The 21,255-nt window shown below is 31.2% G+C and overlaps 1 protein-coding gene across 1 annotated transcript; it reads right to left on the minus strand.

Moving 5' to 3' along the window:
• Positions 1-1,009: 1,009 nt before the first annotated feature.
• On the minus strand, positions 1,010-5,219 carry LOC107025671 (thermospermine synthase ACAULIS5-like). The gene is made up of 10 exons (XM_015226432.2): positions 5,113-5,219; positions 4,965-5,031; positions 4,762-4,856; positions 2,860-2,962; positions 2,459-2,547; positions 1,960-2,122; positions 1,812-1,887; positions 1,614-1,672; positions 1,384-1,523; positions 1,010-1,079 (listed from the first exon to the last, which is right to left on the minus strand). Exons 1-10 carry the CDS (start codon positions 5,217-5,219, stop codon positions 1,019-1,021), a joined length of 960 nt encoding a protein of 319 aa, XP_015081918.1. The 3' UTR covers positions 1,010-1,018.
• Between the last annotated feature and the right edge of the window lie 16,036 nt (positions 5,220-21,255).

Genomic DNA, 21,255 nt, shown 5'->3' on the forward strand with positions numbered 1-21,255 from the left:
CAAACTCGGCAGTGTTGGAAATATTGTTCCAAGATCTTTCCTACGATATTAGGAAACGCACGTAACTCATCATGAGCTAGGAGTTATGATCATTTGAAGTTGACCAAAAACTCAAACTCAAACTTAACCAAGTTTCCCTTTTTTTTTTTCCAAAAAAAGTTGACTCTTTCTAATTCTACCTCTTTCTAGTTGTGGAATGTTACAGATGAATAGTCTTCACCTATTCGTTTGCCTTCAATTTTAGTCACCTCAACCTGCTTTATGTAAGAAGTAATATCGAGACAATTGCAAAGGAAACATTTTTCTTCAAGTAGGAATTTTGTAAACATATCAGCTGATTAGTTTTTAAAATCCTCAAATTCTAATAAAAAAATTAACATTTTATCTCTAATAAAATTGATATATGATATTAATATGCTTTACCTTAGAATGATGCACAATATATTTAGACTGATGACATTAGTATTATCATATTTCACTAGTATTAGCAGTAGCACAATATATGTAGAATGATGATGTCTAATGTATTATTGTCATCCAAGACATTCTGGAAATGGTCTTTCTCTTTCTTCAGTGAGCTCATCCCAAGTCCAAGCAAGTCCTATATGACTTGGAATCTCTACAGAAAACTCTAAACGCTGAAAAGATCGCTTGTCCGATGTACAAATTTGTGCAAATATTTTGTGTATTTCGCATGGATACAATGTAACAAATTAAATAAAAAGAATTTTGCCGCTAATAATACAAATGTCAATATATTCTACTTAGTAATAATATAAATGACTAACACTCTTTATAAATGTCACTAAAGGTTTTAGTGACTCTGGATACAAGAGTATCAACTTAATTACCGCTAAATATTGTTGCGACAACAAATATTACTGCTTAAAGAAAAATTTATTGTCTATTAGCGCATAATATATATATATATATATATATATATATAATATATATAGAGAGAGTTCATAGAAACTAACTAAATTTTTAGACTTTATTGGTAGATATCAGCAGCAAGCAATCAATTGCCATGGAGGGACTTGTCATTCTCTTCAGTTAAAACATTAGTCTCATTCATGAGCCTGCAACAAGGAAAGTAAAAAATAAAATCAAATATACATATTTATTGCAATTTGTACTAAAAAACAATTATGTTGTCAACAATGAGTCAAAAGATTAAGTACCCCTTGATTTGAATTATTTATATTGTCAAATCACTTACGTAAATTACAACTAAAATATCCTAAGTAAACAAATTAGTAAAGTAATATATAACCTTTGAATGTTTTTAACAAGTAAACAAATTAAAATATACATGACATCCGATTATTTATCAAAAAAAAAATTTTAAATTATATAAAGTAAATTGGAAATATGGAGACTTACGTTGTATGAAGAGTCTTGTTCATAATGGTAAAAGCAAGCATGAAAGCAGCATCAATAAATTGCAACTCTGATCCTCTAATCCTCTCTTTAATCCTGTTGTTAATCACCTCAGCATCTAGTTTCAATGGTTGATCTGAAGCCTGTAGGATAATTAAGCTATTGATTATCAATTTAATTGATAAATTAATTAAGGGATAGACTAATTAATTATGGAGTTCAAATTGACTAACCAAAACCCATCCACGTGTATCAGCCAAAGATGGAACATGAGCGGTGTAAGCTATAACATCTGCATGACAAAGATGGTGTAGTAATATTTACGAATTATTACTTTTGATATATTATTCATATCTTTAGTAAGAACAGAAGATTTTAAAAAAAAGTTCTTAAGTTTCATAACAAATCAAAACGGAGAGAATAGTATTTACGGTTGAAGACTTGTTTAGCAGTATTGTAAACTGATGAGAAAAAGTCTTGATGTGAGAGAACTCCAGCAAAACCAGCCTGCAAGAACAAGTTGCAATAATTAATTAAGTTAAATTACTTGTTAAGAAGAAATTAAAGAAGCTAATTAACCTGAGTGACAAAGATTCCATTGTGATTAAGTTTGGGCTTAATAATATGTTGGTAAAAAGATTTAAGGTAAAGATGATTGCAAGGCCCTCCTTCCTTTGGATCAGATAAGTCTCCAACTATCACATCATACTTATTATACTCATCACTCTTCTCCAGTTCCACCCTGATGCACAAATATAACAGGTAAATAAAATCGAATTAAATTAAAAATTAATTTAAATTTTTTTATAAAAAAAAAATCTAATTAGTGGTGTGATTTGACTTAAATTGGTATTGAAAAGGGAAATCTGAGTATAGTTAAATTGGTTTGATTTGGTTTGAACTAAAATAAGTTGATCAAAAAGATCAAATCAATACGACACATTATATACATAATTTATTTGATTTCTGAAAAATTCAGCTGTCCTACGAAAAGATACAGAGAAAAGCTTCATTATAATATTTTTAAAGATATTTTTTTATATTATGATTAGACAAAAATAGATGATTTTAGGCTTACTTGGCATCATTGATGATGACATGAAGCCTACTATCAGCAAAAGCTTCTTGATTTGCCACAAGGTGTTTACGGCAAATATTCACAAGTTCCTGCAAATACACAATATCATTCCTTGTGCTGTTATAACAATTTGATCTTTGTTAGAAATATGTTTTTATGTTGTATTTTTTACTTCTTTATAATAACATTCTATCTATATTAACAGGAGTGACGTTAATTATAATGGTACATTTTTTGTAAAATTATCTCTATCGTATATAATAGTATTTTATTAAAAAAAATATACTATGTATAACAAATATATGCATGGTAATTATCACTAATGTTATGTACATAGAAAATTTCAAAGTATGAATATATAAAGGAGGAAAAAAAAGATAGGTTTTAAGAGATATAATTACTTGATCAATATCAGAGATGACAACTTTGAGAATGTTGTCATGTTTAAGAGCCTCTCTTGCAGCTGACCCTTCTCCTCCCCCCATGATAAACACTCTTCTTGGACTGCTCATTATTATATCCACAATTGAAAAAAAAAAACAAAATGTTCATGGAGCAGAAAAATGAAAAACAAATTACGATTACCAAGGGTTTTAATGGAATAAATAGGATCTCTGTCTATCATTAAGTAAAGTAAGAATATTTTTTTTGACAAATAGAGTTTTCCTGTTTAATGAGTCTTAATGTTAGTGTTTGAGTTTTAATGATCGATAACTCATTATTGCAGAAAAATAAGAACAACCCTTAAATCAAGCCATAATTTATCTTGTGTCAACTCTATTTTCAAGCGGTGATTTACCTTGTGTCAACTCTATTTTAAGGAAATTGGACTAAGATCCATCATGAATCTCAATTATCATAAATGTATCTTGTGTCGATTCTATTTTAGCATTTTAAAATTTTTCTACTTTATAATTTCTATAGGTATATTGTTTCATCTATTAGTCCAGTAGAAAATAAAAGGAAATGGCAATTATTCACCCCACCCTCCTTTGTATTTTCAATTGATATCATCATATCATAGCAAGGTACTCTCAAAATGAAGCTGTTGATACGTTCTATATCAGTTCTAGTTTTAGCATTTTCAATTTCAGTACTTTCTAATTTTTTAGGTGTATATCATATTGTTAACTATTAGATCATATTAATCGTCAAGAAAATAAAAAATAGATAAAAAAGCAATTCACTCCTCCTCCCTCCTCTTGTACAACATTTCATATCAATTCTATTTTAGCATTCTCAATTTCAGTATTTTCTAATTTTTATAGGTATATATCATATTGTCAACACTATTAGATCCGGATCGACAAGAAAAAAAACAATTTACCCCTCCTCCCTCCTCTTGTACAACATTTCATATCAATTCTATTTTAGCATTCTCAATTTCAGTATTTTCTAATTTTTATAGGTATATATCATATTGTCAACACTATTAGATCCGGATCGACAAGAAAAAAAACAATTTACCCCTCCTCCCTCCTCTTGTACAACATTTCATATCAATTCTATTTTAGCATTCTCAATTTCAGTATTTTCTAATTTTTATAGGTATATATCATATTGTCAACACTATTAGATCCGGATCGACAAGAAAAAAAACAATTTACCCCTCCTCCCTCCTCTTGTACAACATTTCATATCAATTCTATTTTAGCATTCTCAATTTCAGTATTTTCTAATTTTTATAGGTATATATCATATTGTCAACACTATTAGATCCGGATCGACAAGAAAAAAAACAATTTACCCCTCCTCCCTCCTCTTGTACAACATTTCATATCAATTCTATTTTAGCATTCTCAATTTCAGTATTTTCTAATTTTTATAGGTATATATCATATTGTCAACACTATTAGATCCGGATCGACAAGAAAAAAAACAATTTACCCCTCCTCCCTCCTCTTGTACAACATTTCATATCAGTTCTATTTTAGCATTCTCAATTTCAGTATTTTCTAATTTTTGTAGGTATATATCATATTGTCAACATTACTAGATCCGGATCGACAAGAAAAAAAACAATTTACCCCTCCTCCCTCCTCTTGCACAACATTCCATATCAATTCTACTTTAGCATTTTCAATTTCAGTACTTTGTAATTTTTGTAGATGTGTATTGTATATTATCAACTACTAGATCCTATTAATCAACAAGAAAATAAAAAGAAGACAATTCACCCCTCCTCCCTCTTGCACTTTCATCGAGTATCGAACATCAAATTAAAAATTAAAAAAGCAATCAAATTAAAAAGCAAAAACAATGTACACTAGCCAGAGACATAAAATTAAATGAGATTAGTATACTTGTCGTGAAGCAAGAGAGCAGGATGAATCAAGCTTTCATGGTATATAAACTCATCTTTTTCAGCACTCTGCATTTTTCCATCTATCACCAAAACCTACATAAAAATTAGTATATACACATCACACACAAAATATTAATTTCTTAGAAAATTCTAAAAAAAAAAAAAAAAAACAGCATACAAAAATTTCAATAGCCAACTAACCTTTCCAAAGTGCTTTGTGTCTAAAAGTGTCACATCTTGAAACTTGGTAGTTGCTTTGTACAAGACACTACAACATTTGATGGTTACACTTTTTTTTTCTTTTACAAAATAATTAAAATCTTTATGTACTTTACAAGTGTTTTATTACCTGTTTATGGCTAAAGACCATTTGAGATCTACTCCAAGAGACTCTTCAAACCACTCTACATTCTTTGCATTTGAGTCAGCAATTTCATTCTCAATTGTTTGCTCCATTTTTCAATTAAAAAAAAAAAGATGAAAGTCCTCTTTATTATTTGGAGCAATATGCTATAAGCTCTACTTAATATATATTTTGAGATAGATGTCAAAGTTTGTATTGTATTTCAAGTTTGTCTTTGAATTTAAATGGATGAATAGGAAGATTATATGAAATCTAATTCCTTTTTGAATTTTGAAAGTCAAGTCAAATATTTTCTTTATGAATTAATTACTTTATTCAATTAATTACACACTTCAATTAATCCTTGAAAACTATTAATGTCTATAATTTAACTATAAATGTTGAGGGCATGAGCAAAAAATAAATTGAATGTGTCCAACCTTATTTTAAATTTGGATAAAGACAAAAAGATACACCTATTATTTGGTAAATAGTTTTAAAAAATTATCGTAAAAAATTACTCTATGTATGCTTACGAGTGATAATATATTCTACTTATTTTTTTTTTTAATTTTCGTAGATGAGAGAAAATAAAAAGTTTCGAACTTTAATTTCGGGTTTTACAATTATCAAGATAACTTTCTTACTTTAATTTTAAACGTGTACATCAATCAAAAATGTAATTATCTCACACAATATTTGGAGTCCCAAACTTCTCCCATAATTTCATAGCCTCAATTTAGGGATTTACATCTTCTAATTGTGTGTAGTTACATTTTCTTTTTTGCTTCATCTTCAACTTTGTTTTGCTTCTTCTTCAATTAAAATTCTCAATTTTTGCTGTTTATTGTTGCTTCTGTTGGGGAAATAACTTTAATTTTTACAATAATAGTATTAAATAACTTATTATTTAATAAAATAATGATCCTGAAAATAAGGTGAAAATAACTATGATGATAGAAAATAATATTAGTGTATAAAATTAATACTTGAGTCGTGTTGGATACTGTCCTAAGAAACTATCTCAACAGTGTGAAATATTTTCCCAGAATTAAACAAGCACTTCTCTATATTAAATAGAGGATAGAGAATCAACAAATTAATACACTAGCAAGTTATTATAGGATTAATAGAAATTACTAATTAAATTAGAAGAGGATAAAGAATAAAGGAGAGAACGAGAGAGTGAGAGAAACAACAAAACAAAGAAGTGTTAAATGTATATTTTTAGAGTGAAAGTTAAAGCCTATTTATAGGCCAAAAGGTGAGCTCCAATTTTGACAAGTATCAAATTGTTTCAAGAGACAACCAGCCAAGTTATTGTTTCAAGAGAAATAACCGGCCAAGTTGCCATTTCCCCAAGCAACACAAATCCTCTCAAACACCTTAAAACAATTTATCTCAAAAAAAGAAACATCTTTTGAAATAAATAAAATATTTCATATATTATGCTTACAATTCTTCACTTACTTCAAAAGATTTTATACGAAGAAAATATAACTTACTGGATTTATAGACAAAATATAATAGATTTGGTGTCTTTCGGACAATGAACCAAACTTAGATCGATAAAATTTAATTTACAGAATTATCGGTGAAATATAATATTTCTATGAATCAATAATTCTTATTCTAAATCAAAGACTTTATAATCACATTTTGTCCACAGTAATTTTGTTATTCAACGCGATTTTATGCCAATAGGCTATGAGTGTGTCTGGTATTCATGAGAGATCTAGAGACTAGGAGCGGTCACACTCCACTTCTCATATAGGTGAACTCATCAAGTGTACACTGCTTTAAATACATCTTCCTTAATTAAGGACTTTGAATTCATTGAAAGTTAATAATTCATCTCTCATTTTTAGTAGCAGTTTCAAACACTCTCGGTTAGTGCACGGAGCGAATATCAACTTGTTATTAATTACTCATATGAACCTACTTCATGGGATCTCCAATCACATAGGTTGTGTTCCTATCTCTAGTTACTATCAATTGGTCTTAAACCCATTTCTATTGAGGTGTGAAGAATTAATTTTCTTCCCACGGGTTTCGTCAGTGAATCGGCCAAATTCAATTCTGACTTCATGGTACCATAATTCAAGATTCCTCTCAAATATTTCATCTCTGTCTATTCAACGCAAACTAATGCTCATTATTGGGAGTATGAGTATATCTACTCAATCTATAAATAGCATAGGCAATATCAGGCCTAGTAAATTTAACCAAATGCAATAGACTTTCAATAATTTGAGCATATTTAGACTGAGCAACTGGTTCACCATAATTCTTTTTCAATTTAGAGATAGCATCATAAGGAGTGGCTACAGGTATCACCTCAAAACATTCAAACTTTTTAAGAAGTCTGTTCACATAATGTTATTGTGACAACATTATACATCTTCACTCCTTATTATCTTAACTCCCAAAATCATATTTACTTCATCCATATCTTTCATATCAAAATTAGTAGACAAAAATAATTTAGTACTATTCACAATATTTAAACTTGTACCAAATATAAGCATGTCATCAACATATAAACATATTATCACATAATCATTGTCTACAATTTTGGTGTAAACACATTTATCCACTTCAACTTAGCTAAAAATATCTTTCAACAAGACTTGTTTTAATCTTTCATGCCATAGTTTAGGAGCTTGTTTTAGGCCATAAAGAGATTTAATTATCTTACAAACCTTATTTTCTTGTCCAGGAATAATATATCCTTCAGGTTGAATCATATAAATTTCTTCTTCTAAATCACCATTTAAGAGAGCTGTTTTTACATCCATTTGGTGAATAAAAAGCTTGTGAATAGATGCTAAGGCAATTAAAATTCGAATGGAGAAAATTCTTATCACTGGTGCAAAAGTATCAAAATAATCAATATTTTATTTTTGAGAAAATCCTTTTGCTACTAACCGATCTTTATATTTATCTATAGATACATCAGGATTAAGTTTCTTTTTGAAAATTTATGTACAACCAATATGTTTTGCACCAAGAGGGAGGTAAGTCAGTCAAAATCCATATTTTATTTTTCATAATTGAATCGATTTCAATTTTTATTGCCTCTTTCCAAAGCTTAGAATCTGAAAAGATATAGCTTCTAAATAATTTAATGGTTCATTATTAACAAGAAAAGTTTGAAAATTATTTCCATAAGAAAAATATTTTTTTCTTGGTCTTTTGCTCCTTCGCAGTTCCTCAATATTAGAGGTGTTCTCATGATAGGTGCATGAGAAATTTTATCACGTAATGGAAAAATATGTTCAAAAATTCAGCATCATTTGTTTCAATAATAGTATTGCAGTCAAGCACATTAGTATTCAACACAAGAAATCTATATGTAGCACTATGTTCAGCATATCCAATAAGCATGCAATCAGCAGTTTTAAAACCTGTTTTTCTCTTTTTGACGTTCAGGCAAAAGAACTTTAGTAAGACACCCTCACGCTTTTAAATATTTCAAGTTATGCTTATAACATTTCCACAATTCATAAGGAGTTTTGTATGTTCTTTTATGAGGAATTCTATTTTGTAAGTGACATGCATATAATATAATTTTACCCTATAAATTGTCAGGAGCATCAGAACTAATTGATATGGAATTTATCATTTCTTTTAAAGTTCTATTTTTTCTTTCAACTACTCCATAAGACTCAGATGAATATGGTCGGGTTACTTCATGAATAATTTCTTCTTTTTCACATAAAGCATTTAAAGATGGGAAAAGGGTCAAATATGCTCCTAAACTATTTGAAAAGGTTTAGATATACCCTCCGTTTATAGTTTGGCTCACTGATGCCCTCGCCATCCAACTTTTGGTCCAAATATGCCCTTATGGGCGTTAGTTGCCATATTGGACATATCCAACTCATTTTTTATTTCTTTAAATGCCACATGAAATTGTCATGTCATTTTGACCTTACCACATAACATTTATATGAAAATGGAAAGATATTCGGACTCATAAACGCCTAATCCGACCCATAAGTCAAACCCCTTTTAAATAAATTATCCGACCAATTTTCAACAATTTTGTTTAATTTTTATTTTTTTCGATAAATTCCAAAAATGAGTAATGAATTAATAAAAAAATAGGAAAATATGAAAAAAAAAGTATAAAATTAACGCAAAAAATTCATAAATAATTATAGTAACGATAAATTCAATTTAAACACTTTTTAAAAAAAAATTTATTTTTTCGATAAATCTCAAAATGAGTAATTGATTAATAAAAAGTATTAAAAATATAAAATTAACGCCAAAAATTAAAAAATAAATAAAGTAACCTTAAATTCAACAATTTCAACATTTTTTTAATTTTTAATTTTTTCGACAAATCCCAAAAATGAGTTTATTAACAAAAAATATGAAAAAATATAAAAATTACGCAAAAAATTTCACAAATAAAAAATAGGAAAATATGAAAAAAATTATAAATAAAAAATATTTATTTGTGAATTTTGACATATATTTTTTATTTTGTTTTCATATTTTTCCCTTTTTATTAATAAATTACTCATTTTTTGGATTTATCGAAAATATAAAAAATTTAAAAAAATTGTAGATTGAAATGTTACTATATTTATTTGTGAACTTTTGGCGTTAATTTATATATTTTTTCATACTTTTCATATTTTTTATTAATCAATTACTCATTTTCGAGATTTATCGAAAAATAAAAAAATTTAAAAAAAATTGAAATGTTAGATTTAAGGTTACTATATTTATTTGTGAATTTTTGGTGTTAATTTTATAATTTTTTTTTCATATTTTCCTATTTTTTATTAATCAATTACTCATTTTTAGGATTTACCGCAATAATAAAAATTAAACAAAATTGTTAAAAATTGATCGGATAGTGAATTTAAAATGAGCTGATTTATGGGTCGGTTTAGGTGATTATGAGTCCGAATATCTTTCCATTTTCATATAAATGTTATGTGGTAAGGTCAAATGACATGGCAATTCCATGTGGCATTTAAAGAAATGAAAAATGAGTTGGATATGTCCAATATGGCAACTAACGCCCAGTGCATATTTGGATCAAAAGTAGGACGGCGAGGGCATGAGTGAACCATGTTAGGACCGAAAATAAGCAGGTGTAAACGCGGAAGCTAGCAAAGCAAACCTCAAAAGACCACGAGTAAGAAGACAACGAGAAATATACCAAAAGACACAAAAATTTAACGTGGTTCGGTCAATCGACCTACGTCTACAAAGGAGATGAGCAATCCACTATAAATATGATAGTACAAAATACAGAGAGAAACAACCTCAACCAATAATTCACTCGGAATACATGGGAGGTTCACATAAGTGATAACATATCAAGCTTGTGACCCACAAATTCTCCCCCTAACTAAAAACTCTCAAAGCCTTTAAGACTAGATTGTGAGTGCTGATTAAGTTAGAAGGAACATGACTCTATTTATAGAGTCCTAAACCTTTTCCTAACAGAAAAAGATTAGTCAATCCAAAACATTTTCCTAAAAGGAAAACCTATTTATGGTAAGAAATTTAGGACAAACAAAACCCAACAAATCTCCCCCGTGGCCTGAATTTCTGACAAAATAAATCTGTCCACCTTCTTCATTTAATCTTCAACAACTTGCTTCTCCTCTCCATAATCTCCTTTGCAAAATTTATGTCTCAACACAGAGAACCTCTCTGAAACAATTTCTCCAACAAAATTCTTCATTACTGTAAAAAAAGGTTGCGCTAGAACTACACCCTTCAAGATGAACACACCTTTCTAACCTGGTTCAATCATCGATTATCGAACCACTGAACCTGACTCCGTCATTGAATCTGGCTCTGATACCACTTGTTAGGACCAGAAATAAGCAGGAGTAAATGCGGAAGATAGCAAAGCAAACCTCAAAATACCACGAGTAAGAAGCCAATGAGAAATATACCAAAAGACACAGAGATTTAACGTGGTTCGGTCAATCGACCTACGTCCACAAAGGAGATGAGCAATCCACTATAAATATGAGAGTACAAAATACAGAGAGAAACAACCTCAACTATTCACTTCGAATACATGGGAGGTTCACACAAGTGATAACGTATCAAGCTTGTGACCCATAAATTCTCCCCCTAACCAAAACTCCCAAAGTCATTAAGACTACATTGTGAATGTTGATTAAGTTAGAAAGAACATTCCTCTATTTATAGAGTACTAAACTTTTTCCTACAAGAATAGGATTAGTCAATCCAAAACCTTTTCCTAAAAGGAAAACCTATTTATGGTAAGAAATTTAGGGCAAATAAAACCCAACAAATATCCCCCTTGACCTGAATTTCTGACAAAAAAAATTTGTCCACCTTCTTTACTTAATCTTCAACAAGTTGCTTCTCCTCTCCATAATCTCCTTTGCAAAATTTATATCTCAACACAGAGAACCTCTCTGAAACAATTTCTCCAACAAAATCTTCATTACTGTCAAAAAAGGTTGCGGTTAGAACTACACCCGTCAAGACGAACACCTCCTTCTAACCTGGTTCAATCATCGATTATCGAACCACTAAACCTGACTCCATCAATGAATATGGCTCTGATACCACTTGTTAAGACCGAAAATAAGTAGGTGTGTTGAATGAAGAGGTTAGAAGAAAATCTCAAGACACATCTTCACATGCAAATGTTCTATATACAGAAGATCGAGGGAGACATAAGACAAGAGATCCGAGGAGTAGAGGTAAAAGCAGAAGCAAGTCAAAATTCAAGAATCCAAATATTATATGTTATCATTGTGGAAAGAAAGGACATATTAAAAGATTTTGTAAACAATTGAAGCAAGATCTTAAAGAAGGGAAGAAGGAAGAAAACAATGAAAATAATGTTGTTGATGTTGTCAAAGATGACCTTCTCTTCGCTTGTCATAAAGACGTCATTAATTTTGTATCTCAAGATACAAGTTGGATAATAGATTCTGGAGTCATATCACATGTCACACCAAGGAAAGATTTCTTTTCATCTTATACTTCTGTTAACTCTGAGATGTTAAAGATGGATAATGCTGGTGAGGTTAAGGTATTTGGTGTTGGCACTATTTGTTTGAAAACCAATACTGGTTCAACGTTGGTCCTTCAGAATGCCAAGCATGCTCCAGACATTCCAATAAATTTGATCTCTGTAGGACAACTAGATGACGATGGCTATCATAATGACGTGTGTAATGGCCAATGGAACCTCACCAAAGGCTCACTGATATTAGCTCGAGGAAGAAAACATTCAAATTTATACGTGACACAAGGATCGATTCTTGGTGACTCTATAAATTTGGTGGAGAGCAAGACTTAATCAGAATTGTGGCACAAGAGGCTTAGTCATATGAGCGAGAGGGGGATCACCTGTTTGGCTAAGAAGAATTTGCTTGCTGGTATGAAACAAACAAAGGTGAAAAGATGTGTTCATTGCTTAGCAGGAAATAGAAAAGATTTTCTTTTCACAGTCATCCTCCTTCAAGAAAGTCTGAGCTATTGGAGCTAGTACACTCAGATTTGTGTGTTCCTTTCAAAGTGAAGTCAAAAGGTGGTGCACTTTACTTTGCTACTTTCATTGATGATCATTCTCGCAAGATTTGGGTATATCCTTTGAAATCCAAAGATCAAGTGCTTGATATGTTTAAAAAATTTCAAGCCTTATCTGAGAGACAAACGGGAAAGAAATTAAAATGTATTCGCACTGATAATGGTGGTGAGTATATTGGTCCCTTTGATAACTACTGCAAATGGCAAGGAATACGTCATCAGAAGACTCCTCCAAAGACTCCTCCATTAAATTGTTTGGCAGAGAGGATGAACAGAACTTTAGTTGAGAGAGTTAGATGTGTGCTTTCAGAGGCTAAACTTCTAAATTCTTTTTGGGCTGAAGCACTAAACATTGTTGCTTATTGTTATCATTTTTTGTCCTGTTGTCGCTTTGGATGGTGATGTTCCAAACAGAGTTTGGTTTGATAAGGATGTTTCTTATGATCACTTGAAAGTGCTAGGGTGTAAATCTTGTGTGCATGTTCCAAAAGATGAGAGGTCGAAATTGAATGTTAAAACTAAGCAATGTATCTTCATTGGTTATGGTCAAGGTGAGTTTTGGTATCGCTTTTATGATCCAATTGATAAGAAACTCATTAGAAGTCGTGATGTTGTGTTCTTTGAAGATCAAACTATTGAAGATATTGACAATACTGAGAAACTATATCATCATACTAATGAGATCTTAGTTGATGTTGATCCAATTTCTATTATTGATACATCTTCTGCACATGAGGGAACCCAAGGTAATGATCAAGATAATGATGAGAGCGTAGAACATATAATTGTTCCTAACTGATGATGTTGTGTTGATAATCAACCAACTCATGTTGGGATGACCACTTCGGATGCTCTAGAAACCTCTTGTAGAAGATCTACTAGAGACAAGCGAAGCTCAACACGTTATTCTCATGATGAGTATATTCTATTGACTAATATGGGAGAACCTGAAGGTTATGATGAAGTCATGTTAGATACTCATAGAGATAAGTGGAAAGAACTCATCGTAGACAATCATGAGTTTTGTAGAAGTGTGGCAGGCATGAAGCCTGTCAAAAGTTCCTCCACTTGAAGTCCATTTGGCCCCTTGGCTGGAGGGGGAGTTTGTTGGGATATTTCCAATGTTCCAGCCAAAGGCTCATAGCCTAATCCTACTTGGAAAATAATTGGAATTATTCTCTTTATTTGGTTTCCAATTCTATTAGGAAAAGGATTGGAATTGTAATCCTATTTGTAGTTAGTTTTGGCTTTGTAAGGAAAAGCACAACTCTATAAATAGAGGATAGTCTTGAGAGAATAATTAATTGCTCATTGGTTATTGTCTTTGAAAGACATTAGAACATAAGAGAGGTTTTCGAGAGAGCTTTCAACAAGAGAAAAGAGAGAAAGAAAAGGGTTCTTTTGCTGTAGTCTTTTTCTCCGACCAGTAACATTCAGATCGTGTTTCCCGATTAACTAATCTTTGGATCGGGCTGAAATTTGGACTGAGTGTTCCTAACATATTTTTGGTTGATTTGAACGGTGCAGATCGGATTCGAAGATTAGCAAGATCCTGTTGTAGGTCCTGAACAGAAGCTGAGTTTGGGTGGTGTTTCTTTCTATTTTCTTTTGTTGGTGTAGCTATTGTTTGTTCTCTTTTGGCACTTGTTGTGTAGACATTAGAAGAATATCTATAACCCTCTGATTGGTATAGTGAAGCAATTTGGATCTTGTCAATCCCGTGGTGGTTACCTTCGATTTAAAGGGTTTTTCCACGTTAAAATTGGTTTTCTTTATTGTTAGATTTTTGGTTTCATCTTTTCGTCACAACAACTGGTATCAGAGCTAAGGTTATATATATGGAGGGGAATATGATCAAGATGGTATGTCTAAATGGAAGAAACTACAACATATGGAAAAGCAAGATGAAAGATTTATTGTTCGTGAAGAAAATGCATCTTCCGGAACCAAACTTTAAACGGAGGGTATATCTAGACCTTTTCGAATAGTTTAGGGGCATATTTGACCCTTTTCCCTTTAAAGATACATATTTTTCACCTCTATCAGATCTTGTTCTCTTGATTTTCCTACCAAGTTGATTTTCAACGTCAAATTTGTAAGCAATTAAAGCGTCAAATGCATCAGATTTATTTCTAAGTAAATACAACTTAGTAAAACTGGAAAAAAAATTCATCAATAAAAGTCACATAATATCTTTTACCACCTTTAGTCATAGTCTGTTTCAAATCATCCAAATCAGAGTGGATCAAAGATAATTATTTAGTTTCTCTATTTACTAAAAACACGATCTTTTATTGATTTTAGCTTCAACACATATTTCACATTTATCAAAATTGTTCGAGTCTAAATTAGATATTAAATCAAGAGACTGCATGTTCTTAATATATGAGACATTAACATATCCTTGTGTAGCATGCCACAAGGAAATAGGCTCAACCATGTAAGCAGAAGTAGATGCATTGTTATTGAAAACATTAAGTACAAAGAGTCCCTTATTACAATAGTTTTTTCCCATAAACACATTACTTTTTGTTAATATAATCTTATCATATTCAAATATCACTTTGATTCCAGCTTTATTTAGAAATGCTACAGAAAATCAGATTTTCTCGTATTGTAGGAACATGTAGCACATCCACAAGGGCTGAAGTTTTTCCTAAAGTGAGCTTCAGAAGCACTTTACCCTTATCCAAGACTTTAGCAGTTCTTGAGTCTCCAAGGTAAATTACCTCACTGTCATCTCTTATTGGTATATAGGAGGCATATGCTTCTCGATTTGCACAAATGTGTCGAGTAGCCCTAGAATCTACTGCTCATTCTTTTACATGTGCCATAAGATTCACCTAAGAAATGAAAGCTACAATAATTCCATCTCCTTCAACTAAATTAGCTTTGAGACGATAACCTTTTTCACTGTCCTTTCTAACTTTTCTTTTACACTTAGCTGCATAATGACCTGATTTTCCACAAGTAAAACAACAACTTTTTCTTTTTTTAAAGTTGGGATTATTAGGCCTATAACATTGAGACTTATTAACATACCTGTTATTTTTGTTGCTTTGTCCTTGCACTAAATTTGTCTTGAGAGCTAGTTATTTAGCCTTAAATGACTCTTTCCTGTTAGTAACTTCAATTAAAATATGAGTCATTGTCTCCTCAATAGTTAAATTTATTTGCTTATGTTTTAAGTTATTTTTATAATCATTCCACGATTCAGTCAATTTTTTTATCAACACTCCAGCAGAAAAAAATTTCAATTGAGAAATTCCTTCAGCCTTCAAGTCTTCAAGCAATTTTTTCTATTCATTAATTTGAATTTCATCTCTTTCACGTCACTCTTCAGCGGTGAATTTCTTAATTAAAGCTTCCCAAATAGCTTTTGCTTCCTTGAAACTAAAATAAACATCAAACAATTCGTTAGAAATATTTTGCAATGTAGTATGACGACATACCTCATTGGTGTATTGCCATGATTCCAGAATTTGGTTGTCAACGTCTACACTTGGTTGAGGATGTATTAAAGCATGTGCAACTCCATGAAATCAAGCAATTAAAAGATACGCTTGTCATTTTTTTAAAATTTTCATTAGCAAAGATTTCAATATTTGACACATTCGAAAATGATTTATCATAAGGTAATACAACTGAAACTGGGGTAGCTAGTACCAACATTTGAAGTATCAGAAATAATTTCAAGAGTAGTATTATATGTCAGAGTTTCTTAAATTGTTGGGCAAATAATTTCAAATTTTACAATAATAATATTAAATAACTTACTATTTAATAAAATAAAAGGGTGAAAATAACTACGATGATAGAAAATAATATTAGTGCGTAAAATTAATACTTGAGTCGTGTTAGGCACTATCCTAAGAAACTATTTTAACGATGTGAAATGTTTTTTTCCAAATTAAACAAGTATTTTTTTTTATCTTAAATAGAGGATACAGAAATCAGCAAGTTATTATATAATTAATAGAAATTACTAATTAAATTAGAAGAGGATAAAGAATAGAGGAGAGAACGAGAGAGTGAGAGATACAACAAAACAAAGATGTGTGAATTGTATATTTTTAGAGTGAAAGTTAAACCTTATTTATATGTCAAAAGGTGAGCTCCAATTTTGAGAAGTGTCAAAATTGTTTCAAGAGAAACAACCAGCCAAGTTATTGTTTCAAGAGAAACAACCGGACAAGTTGTCATTTCTCCAAGCAACGCAATTCTTCTCAATTACACCTTAAAATAATTTATCTTAAAAAATATAAATTCTTTTGAAATAAATAAAATACTTCATATATTTTACTTGCAGCTTCCATATGAAAAATTCATCTTGTTCATTTTTTATTTTTATTTTTATTTTACAAAATTTGTATGTTCTGATTTAATATATTATTATTGAATTTTGTATAAACATTTCATTTAAAAACTCAGGAAAGTTGATAAAGCAACATATTTGTGAGTCATTAAAATTGTTGGTGGATTTGAACCTGAAGTAGCTACTAATATAGCATAATTTATTATTTTTTTTGTAAAAAATATGTATGATTATATACTAATTTTATACAAAACGGAAGATTACACTATTAGCTATTGGACCCAATATATATTCTTCTTATTTGAATTTGATGTTTGTATTCTGTATTAAATTAGATTTCTCGTTCCTCTTTACACAGTATAAAATCCGCTTTCAATTGGTTAGATATAATTTATCATATTTTATGATCAGTTTATACACCATATTAATACAATGAGTAAACAATTAATTACTGAATTGATAAATCTGTTATAATAGTAAATATATACTCTATATTATTTGAAACGTATCTGAACATTAATTGTATAGAATGTGTAGCTAATGTGTTTATAATATCTATGTAATACGCATGTAATATGATTTTGTAAAATAAAATATTGATGTTTAGAAAGTATATAAAAATTGGTATCGATTAATAAGTATTTTATCGTATGAAATAGAAATGACATTTGATATCCCAATAAATTCGTGGACTATTATATTTTTTATTGATGTTTAGAAAGTGTATAAAAATATGTATCAATTAGTAAAATTTAGTTTAGTATGTATAAACATTTTACAGTTTTTGATGTTTAAAAAATATTTTAAAATATTAGTATCAATTAGTAAGTTAAGTTTAATATGTATAAACATTTTACTGTATGAAATATGATACGCTCAACTTATTTGTGAATTATATCTTTTATTAGTGTTTAAAAAATGTATAAAAATTGATATCAATTAGTAAGTTTAGTTTGATATGCACACATATTTTACGGTATGAAATATGTATGAAACTTGATACCCCAACAATATGAAGATTATATACAAAGTCATAAACTGTTGGCATATACGGCCCGATTGATACCGGCCCACAATCATAGTAGTTAGTTCGTATGTATATATTGTAGGTAATCTCTATATATATATATTGTTTTGCTTCTTTCAGTTGTAACAGATTATAGATTCTCTCATTTTTTTAAAAATGAATATAAGATATTTTTCTCTCACCGACTTGAAGAATTAGGGTTCGCCATGAATGACATTCAAGTTCTTTCTCCATTTCTTTACAAATTAACATGGTATCAGAGCAATTCCTGGTAGTTCGCATCGTTTTGTTTTTACATATTTCATCGGTGTATTTCTATTTGCTGGTGTTTATTATTTTAGCGTTCTTTTCTGCTTCGACGAGCTAGAGATCAAAGTTTTGTTCTTCCGCCATTGCTGCTTAGAGTTTTTTTTCTCTAGTTTACTTCTGCTTTTACACATCTGGTGACATCTGATTTCTCTTAATTCATTCTTCAAGATGCCTACTGATACACAATCTGAGGTTAACAATACTCGATCTGGGGTCATTGATCCGTTTCATCTATTATATCTACATCCATCTGATACTCCTGGAACTTAACTGGTAACAATTCCTTTCAATGGAATAGGTTTCGGAGAGTGGAAACAAGGGATGCTTATTTTTCTTTCTGCAAACAACAAAATTCAGATCATCGATGGTAGTTTTCCTGAACCTAATTCTAATTCACAATTTTTTCGCCATTGGCAAAGATGTAACAATATGGTGAAAGCTAACATATTGGATGCCCTTTCTAAAGACATTGCTAAGTCCGTTCTCTACTATAGAACTGCGAAGGAAGCCTGGAATAATTTGGTAGACAGATATGGTGTTGCTAACACTTCTCAATATTATAGTATTCAAAGAGCCATCTCATCAACTGCTCAAGGCTCTTTCGACATTTTTCATTATTACACTAAGCTCAAAGGATACTGGGATGAACTACATTCTTTGTCTATTGGTAATCCATACACTTGTGGAGCTATGCACGAGTCTAATGAGACACATAAATTGATATAGTTTCTTTCTGGTTTGAATGACTCTTATTCCATTGTTCGTAGTAGCATTCTTATGATGGTACATGTTCCTTCTGTTGAAAAGGCATACTCTATTCTGATTAGGGATGAAAACAGAAGGAAGTTTATTCTGATTCTCCTATTTTCTCCCCTGATTCAGTATCATGTTCTGCAAGCTCCAGTTCTAATTCCGGGGCTCCTCCATCTACTAAAAGATATTTCAATCAGATGGTGAACTTTGATACCAAACGAAATGATTATGTCTGCAAATATTGCAAAAAGACTGGTCATACTATTGATAAGTGTTTTAAACTTCATGGCTTCCCACCTGAGTTTAAGTTCACCAAGGGTAAACGGATTGCTACATGTACTCAAGTGGAGAATCCTCCCTATTCTTCCTCACTTGATTCTTCTCCGGTTGATCCACCTTCACGTGGTTTTTCTAAGGAACAATATGATCATATCATGAAGCTCTTCCATAATGTTCAGATCTCTACCTCAAGTGCAGGATCATCCTCACATGCTCATGCCAATTTTTGCAAGTTGGCACTCAATTCCTGGTTATAAATCTTCTGGTCACACTGTTTGTCATGCTTCAGTTGAGGATTTTAGTCTTTCGATTTTAGATTCTGAAGCCACAAATCACATGACCCCCCACAAACATCTCTTACATAACATTCAACATTTACTTTCCCCGTCTCTGTTCACCTTGCCTAATGGTTACAAAGTGCGAGTAACTTTCTTTGGTTCTCTGTTTCTTTTCTCTAATATTACCTTACACAACGTGTTGTTGGTGCGTTCTTTCCATTATAACCTAATTTCTATTCATCAATTTCTTACGCAGTTTAATTATTCTGTTCTCTTTACTAATTCAACATGTTATATGTAGGGCCCTTCTCTGAAGAGCGTATTCCCTCTATTACTGCAGTTCTTCATGTTGAATTTGATTCATCATGTGATGGTTCTACTACTTTAGCAATGGGTCATTTACCTTTTGTTAAAATGATTTCTATTCCTCATATTTCATGCAAATTTTCCCCTAAACAATCTTTCAATTGCCCTATTTGTCCAATGGCTCGCCAACAACGCTTGCCTTTCCCTGAAAGATCAACACAGTCCACTTCCATTTTTCAGTTTGTTCATATTGATCTTTGGGGTCCCTATCACACTTCTACATAAAATGGTTTTCATTACTTTCTAACTTTTGTGGATGATAAGAGTCGAATGACATGGACTCATATCCTATCTTGTAAAGGCAATGCTTTTACTGTCATCAAAGCTTTCATTTCCATGGTTTCTACTCAATTTCAGACTTCTGTTCAAACTATTTGGACAGATAATTCTTTCGATTTAGGCTCTGCCTCGTCTCATGCTCAGTACCTTTCTTCTCTTGGCATCTTCCATCAAACTTCATGCCCTCACACTCCTCAACAAAATGGAGTGGTCGAACGAAAACACAAACACCTTTTAGAAACTTCTCGGGCTCTTCTTTTTCAATCCAAACTTCCTACCAAGTATTGGGGGAATGTGTTCTTACTGCTACCTACTTAATTAATAGGTTCCCCTCCAAATTCTCTCTCATAAATCACTCTATGAAGTTTTGTATGGTCACGCTCCCTCTTATGCTCATTTGCAATCTTTTGGTTGTCTATCACATGCTACTGTTCCACTCCCTCTCCGAGACAAGCTCAAATCTAGAGTCATCCCCTCTATATTTTTGGGATATGCTTTTGGTAAGAAGGCATACAAACTTCTCAATCTCAAGTCCAATTCCATTTTCTATTATAGAGATGTTTCATTTGTTGAACACATTTTCCTTCCACCTCTTCTCCTTCACAATTTTTTTCTCCTTCGACGACCCCTTCTTCTCACTATTATGATTTTTCTCCCATTTCTTCTTCTCTTCCTCCTATTGTTTCCTCTTCATCTGCACCATATCCACGAAGGTCTATTAGACAGGTCTCTACTCCTTCTCACCTTCGCAATTATATTTGTTATTCTATTCCTTCCGCCCTCTCCATTCAGTCCTCTGAAGCATGTCTACAGGAAACTATATTTTATAATCAAGTTGCGTCCAATCCTGCTTGGCAGAATGCCATGTTACAGGAATTCCCAGCCCTTGAGGCAAATCGAACATGGGATATCGTACCACTACCTCTTCAAAAGAAAGTTATCTCTTGTAAGTGGGTGTATAAGATAAAAAAAGAAGTCTGACAGCAGCATTG

Source organism: Solanum pennellii, chromosome 7, assembly GCF_001406875.1.
Source record: "Solanum pennellii chromosome 7, SPENNV200".
NCBI lineage: Eukaryota > Viridiplantae > Streptophyta > Magnoliopsida > Solanales > Solanaceae > Solanum > Solanum pennellii.

Coding starts and splice junctions, on each gene's coding strand:
- LOC107025671 (XM_015226432.2), bottom strand. CDS start 5,219: ATGGAGCAAACAATTGAGAATGAAATTGCTGACTCAAATGCAAAGAAT. Junction 2,123..2,458: donor GTCATCATCAATGATGCCAA/GTAAGCCTAAAA, acceptor TTTGTGCATCAG/GGTGGAACTGGAGAAGAGTG. Junction 1,524..1,613: donor ATACACGTGGATGGGTTTTG/GTTAGTCAATTT, acceptor ATTATCCTACAG/GCTTCAGATCAACCATTGAA.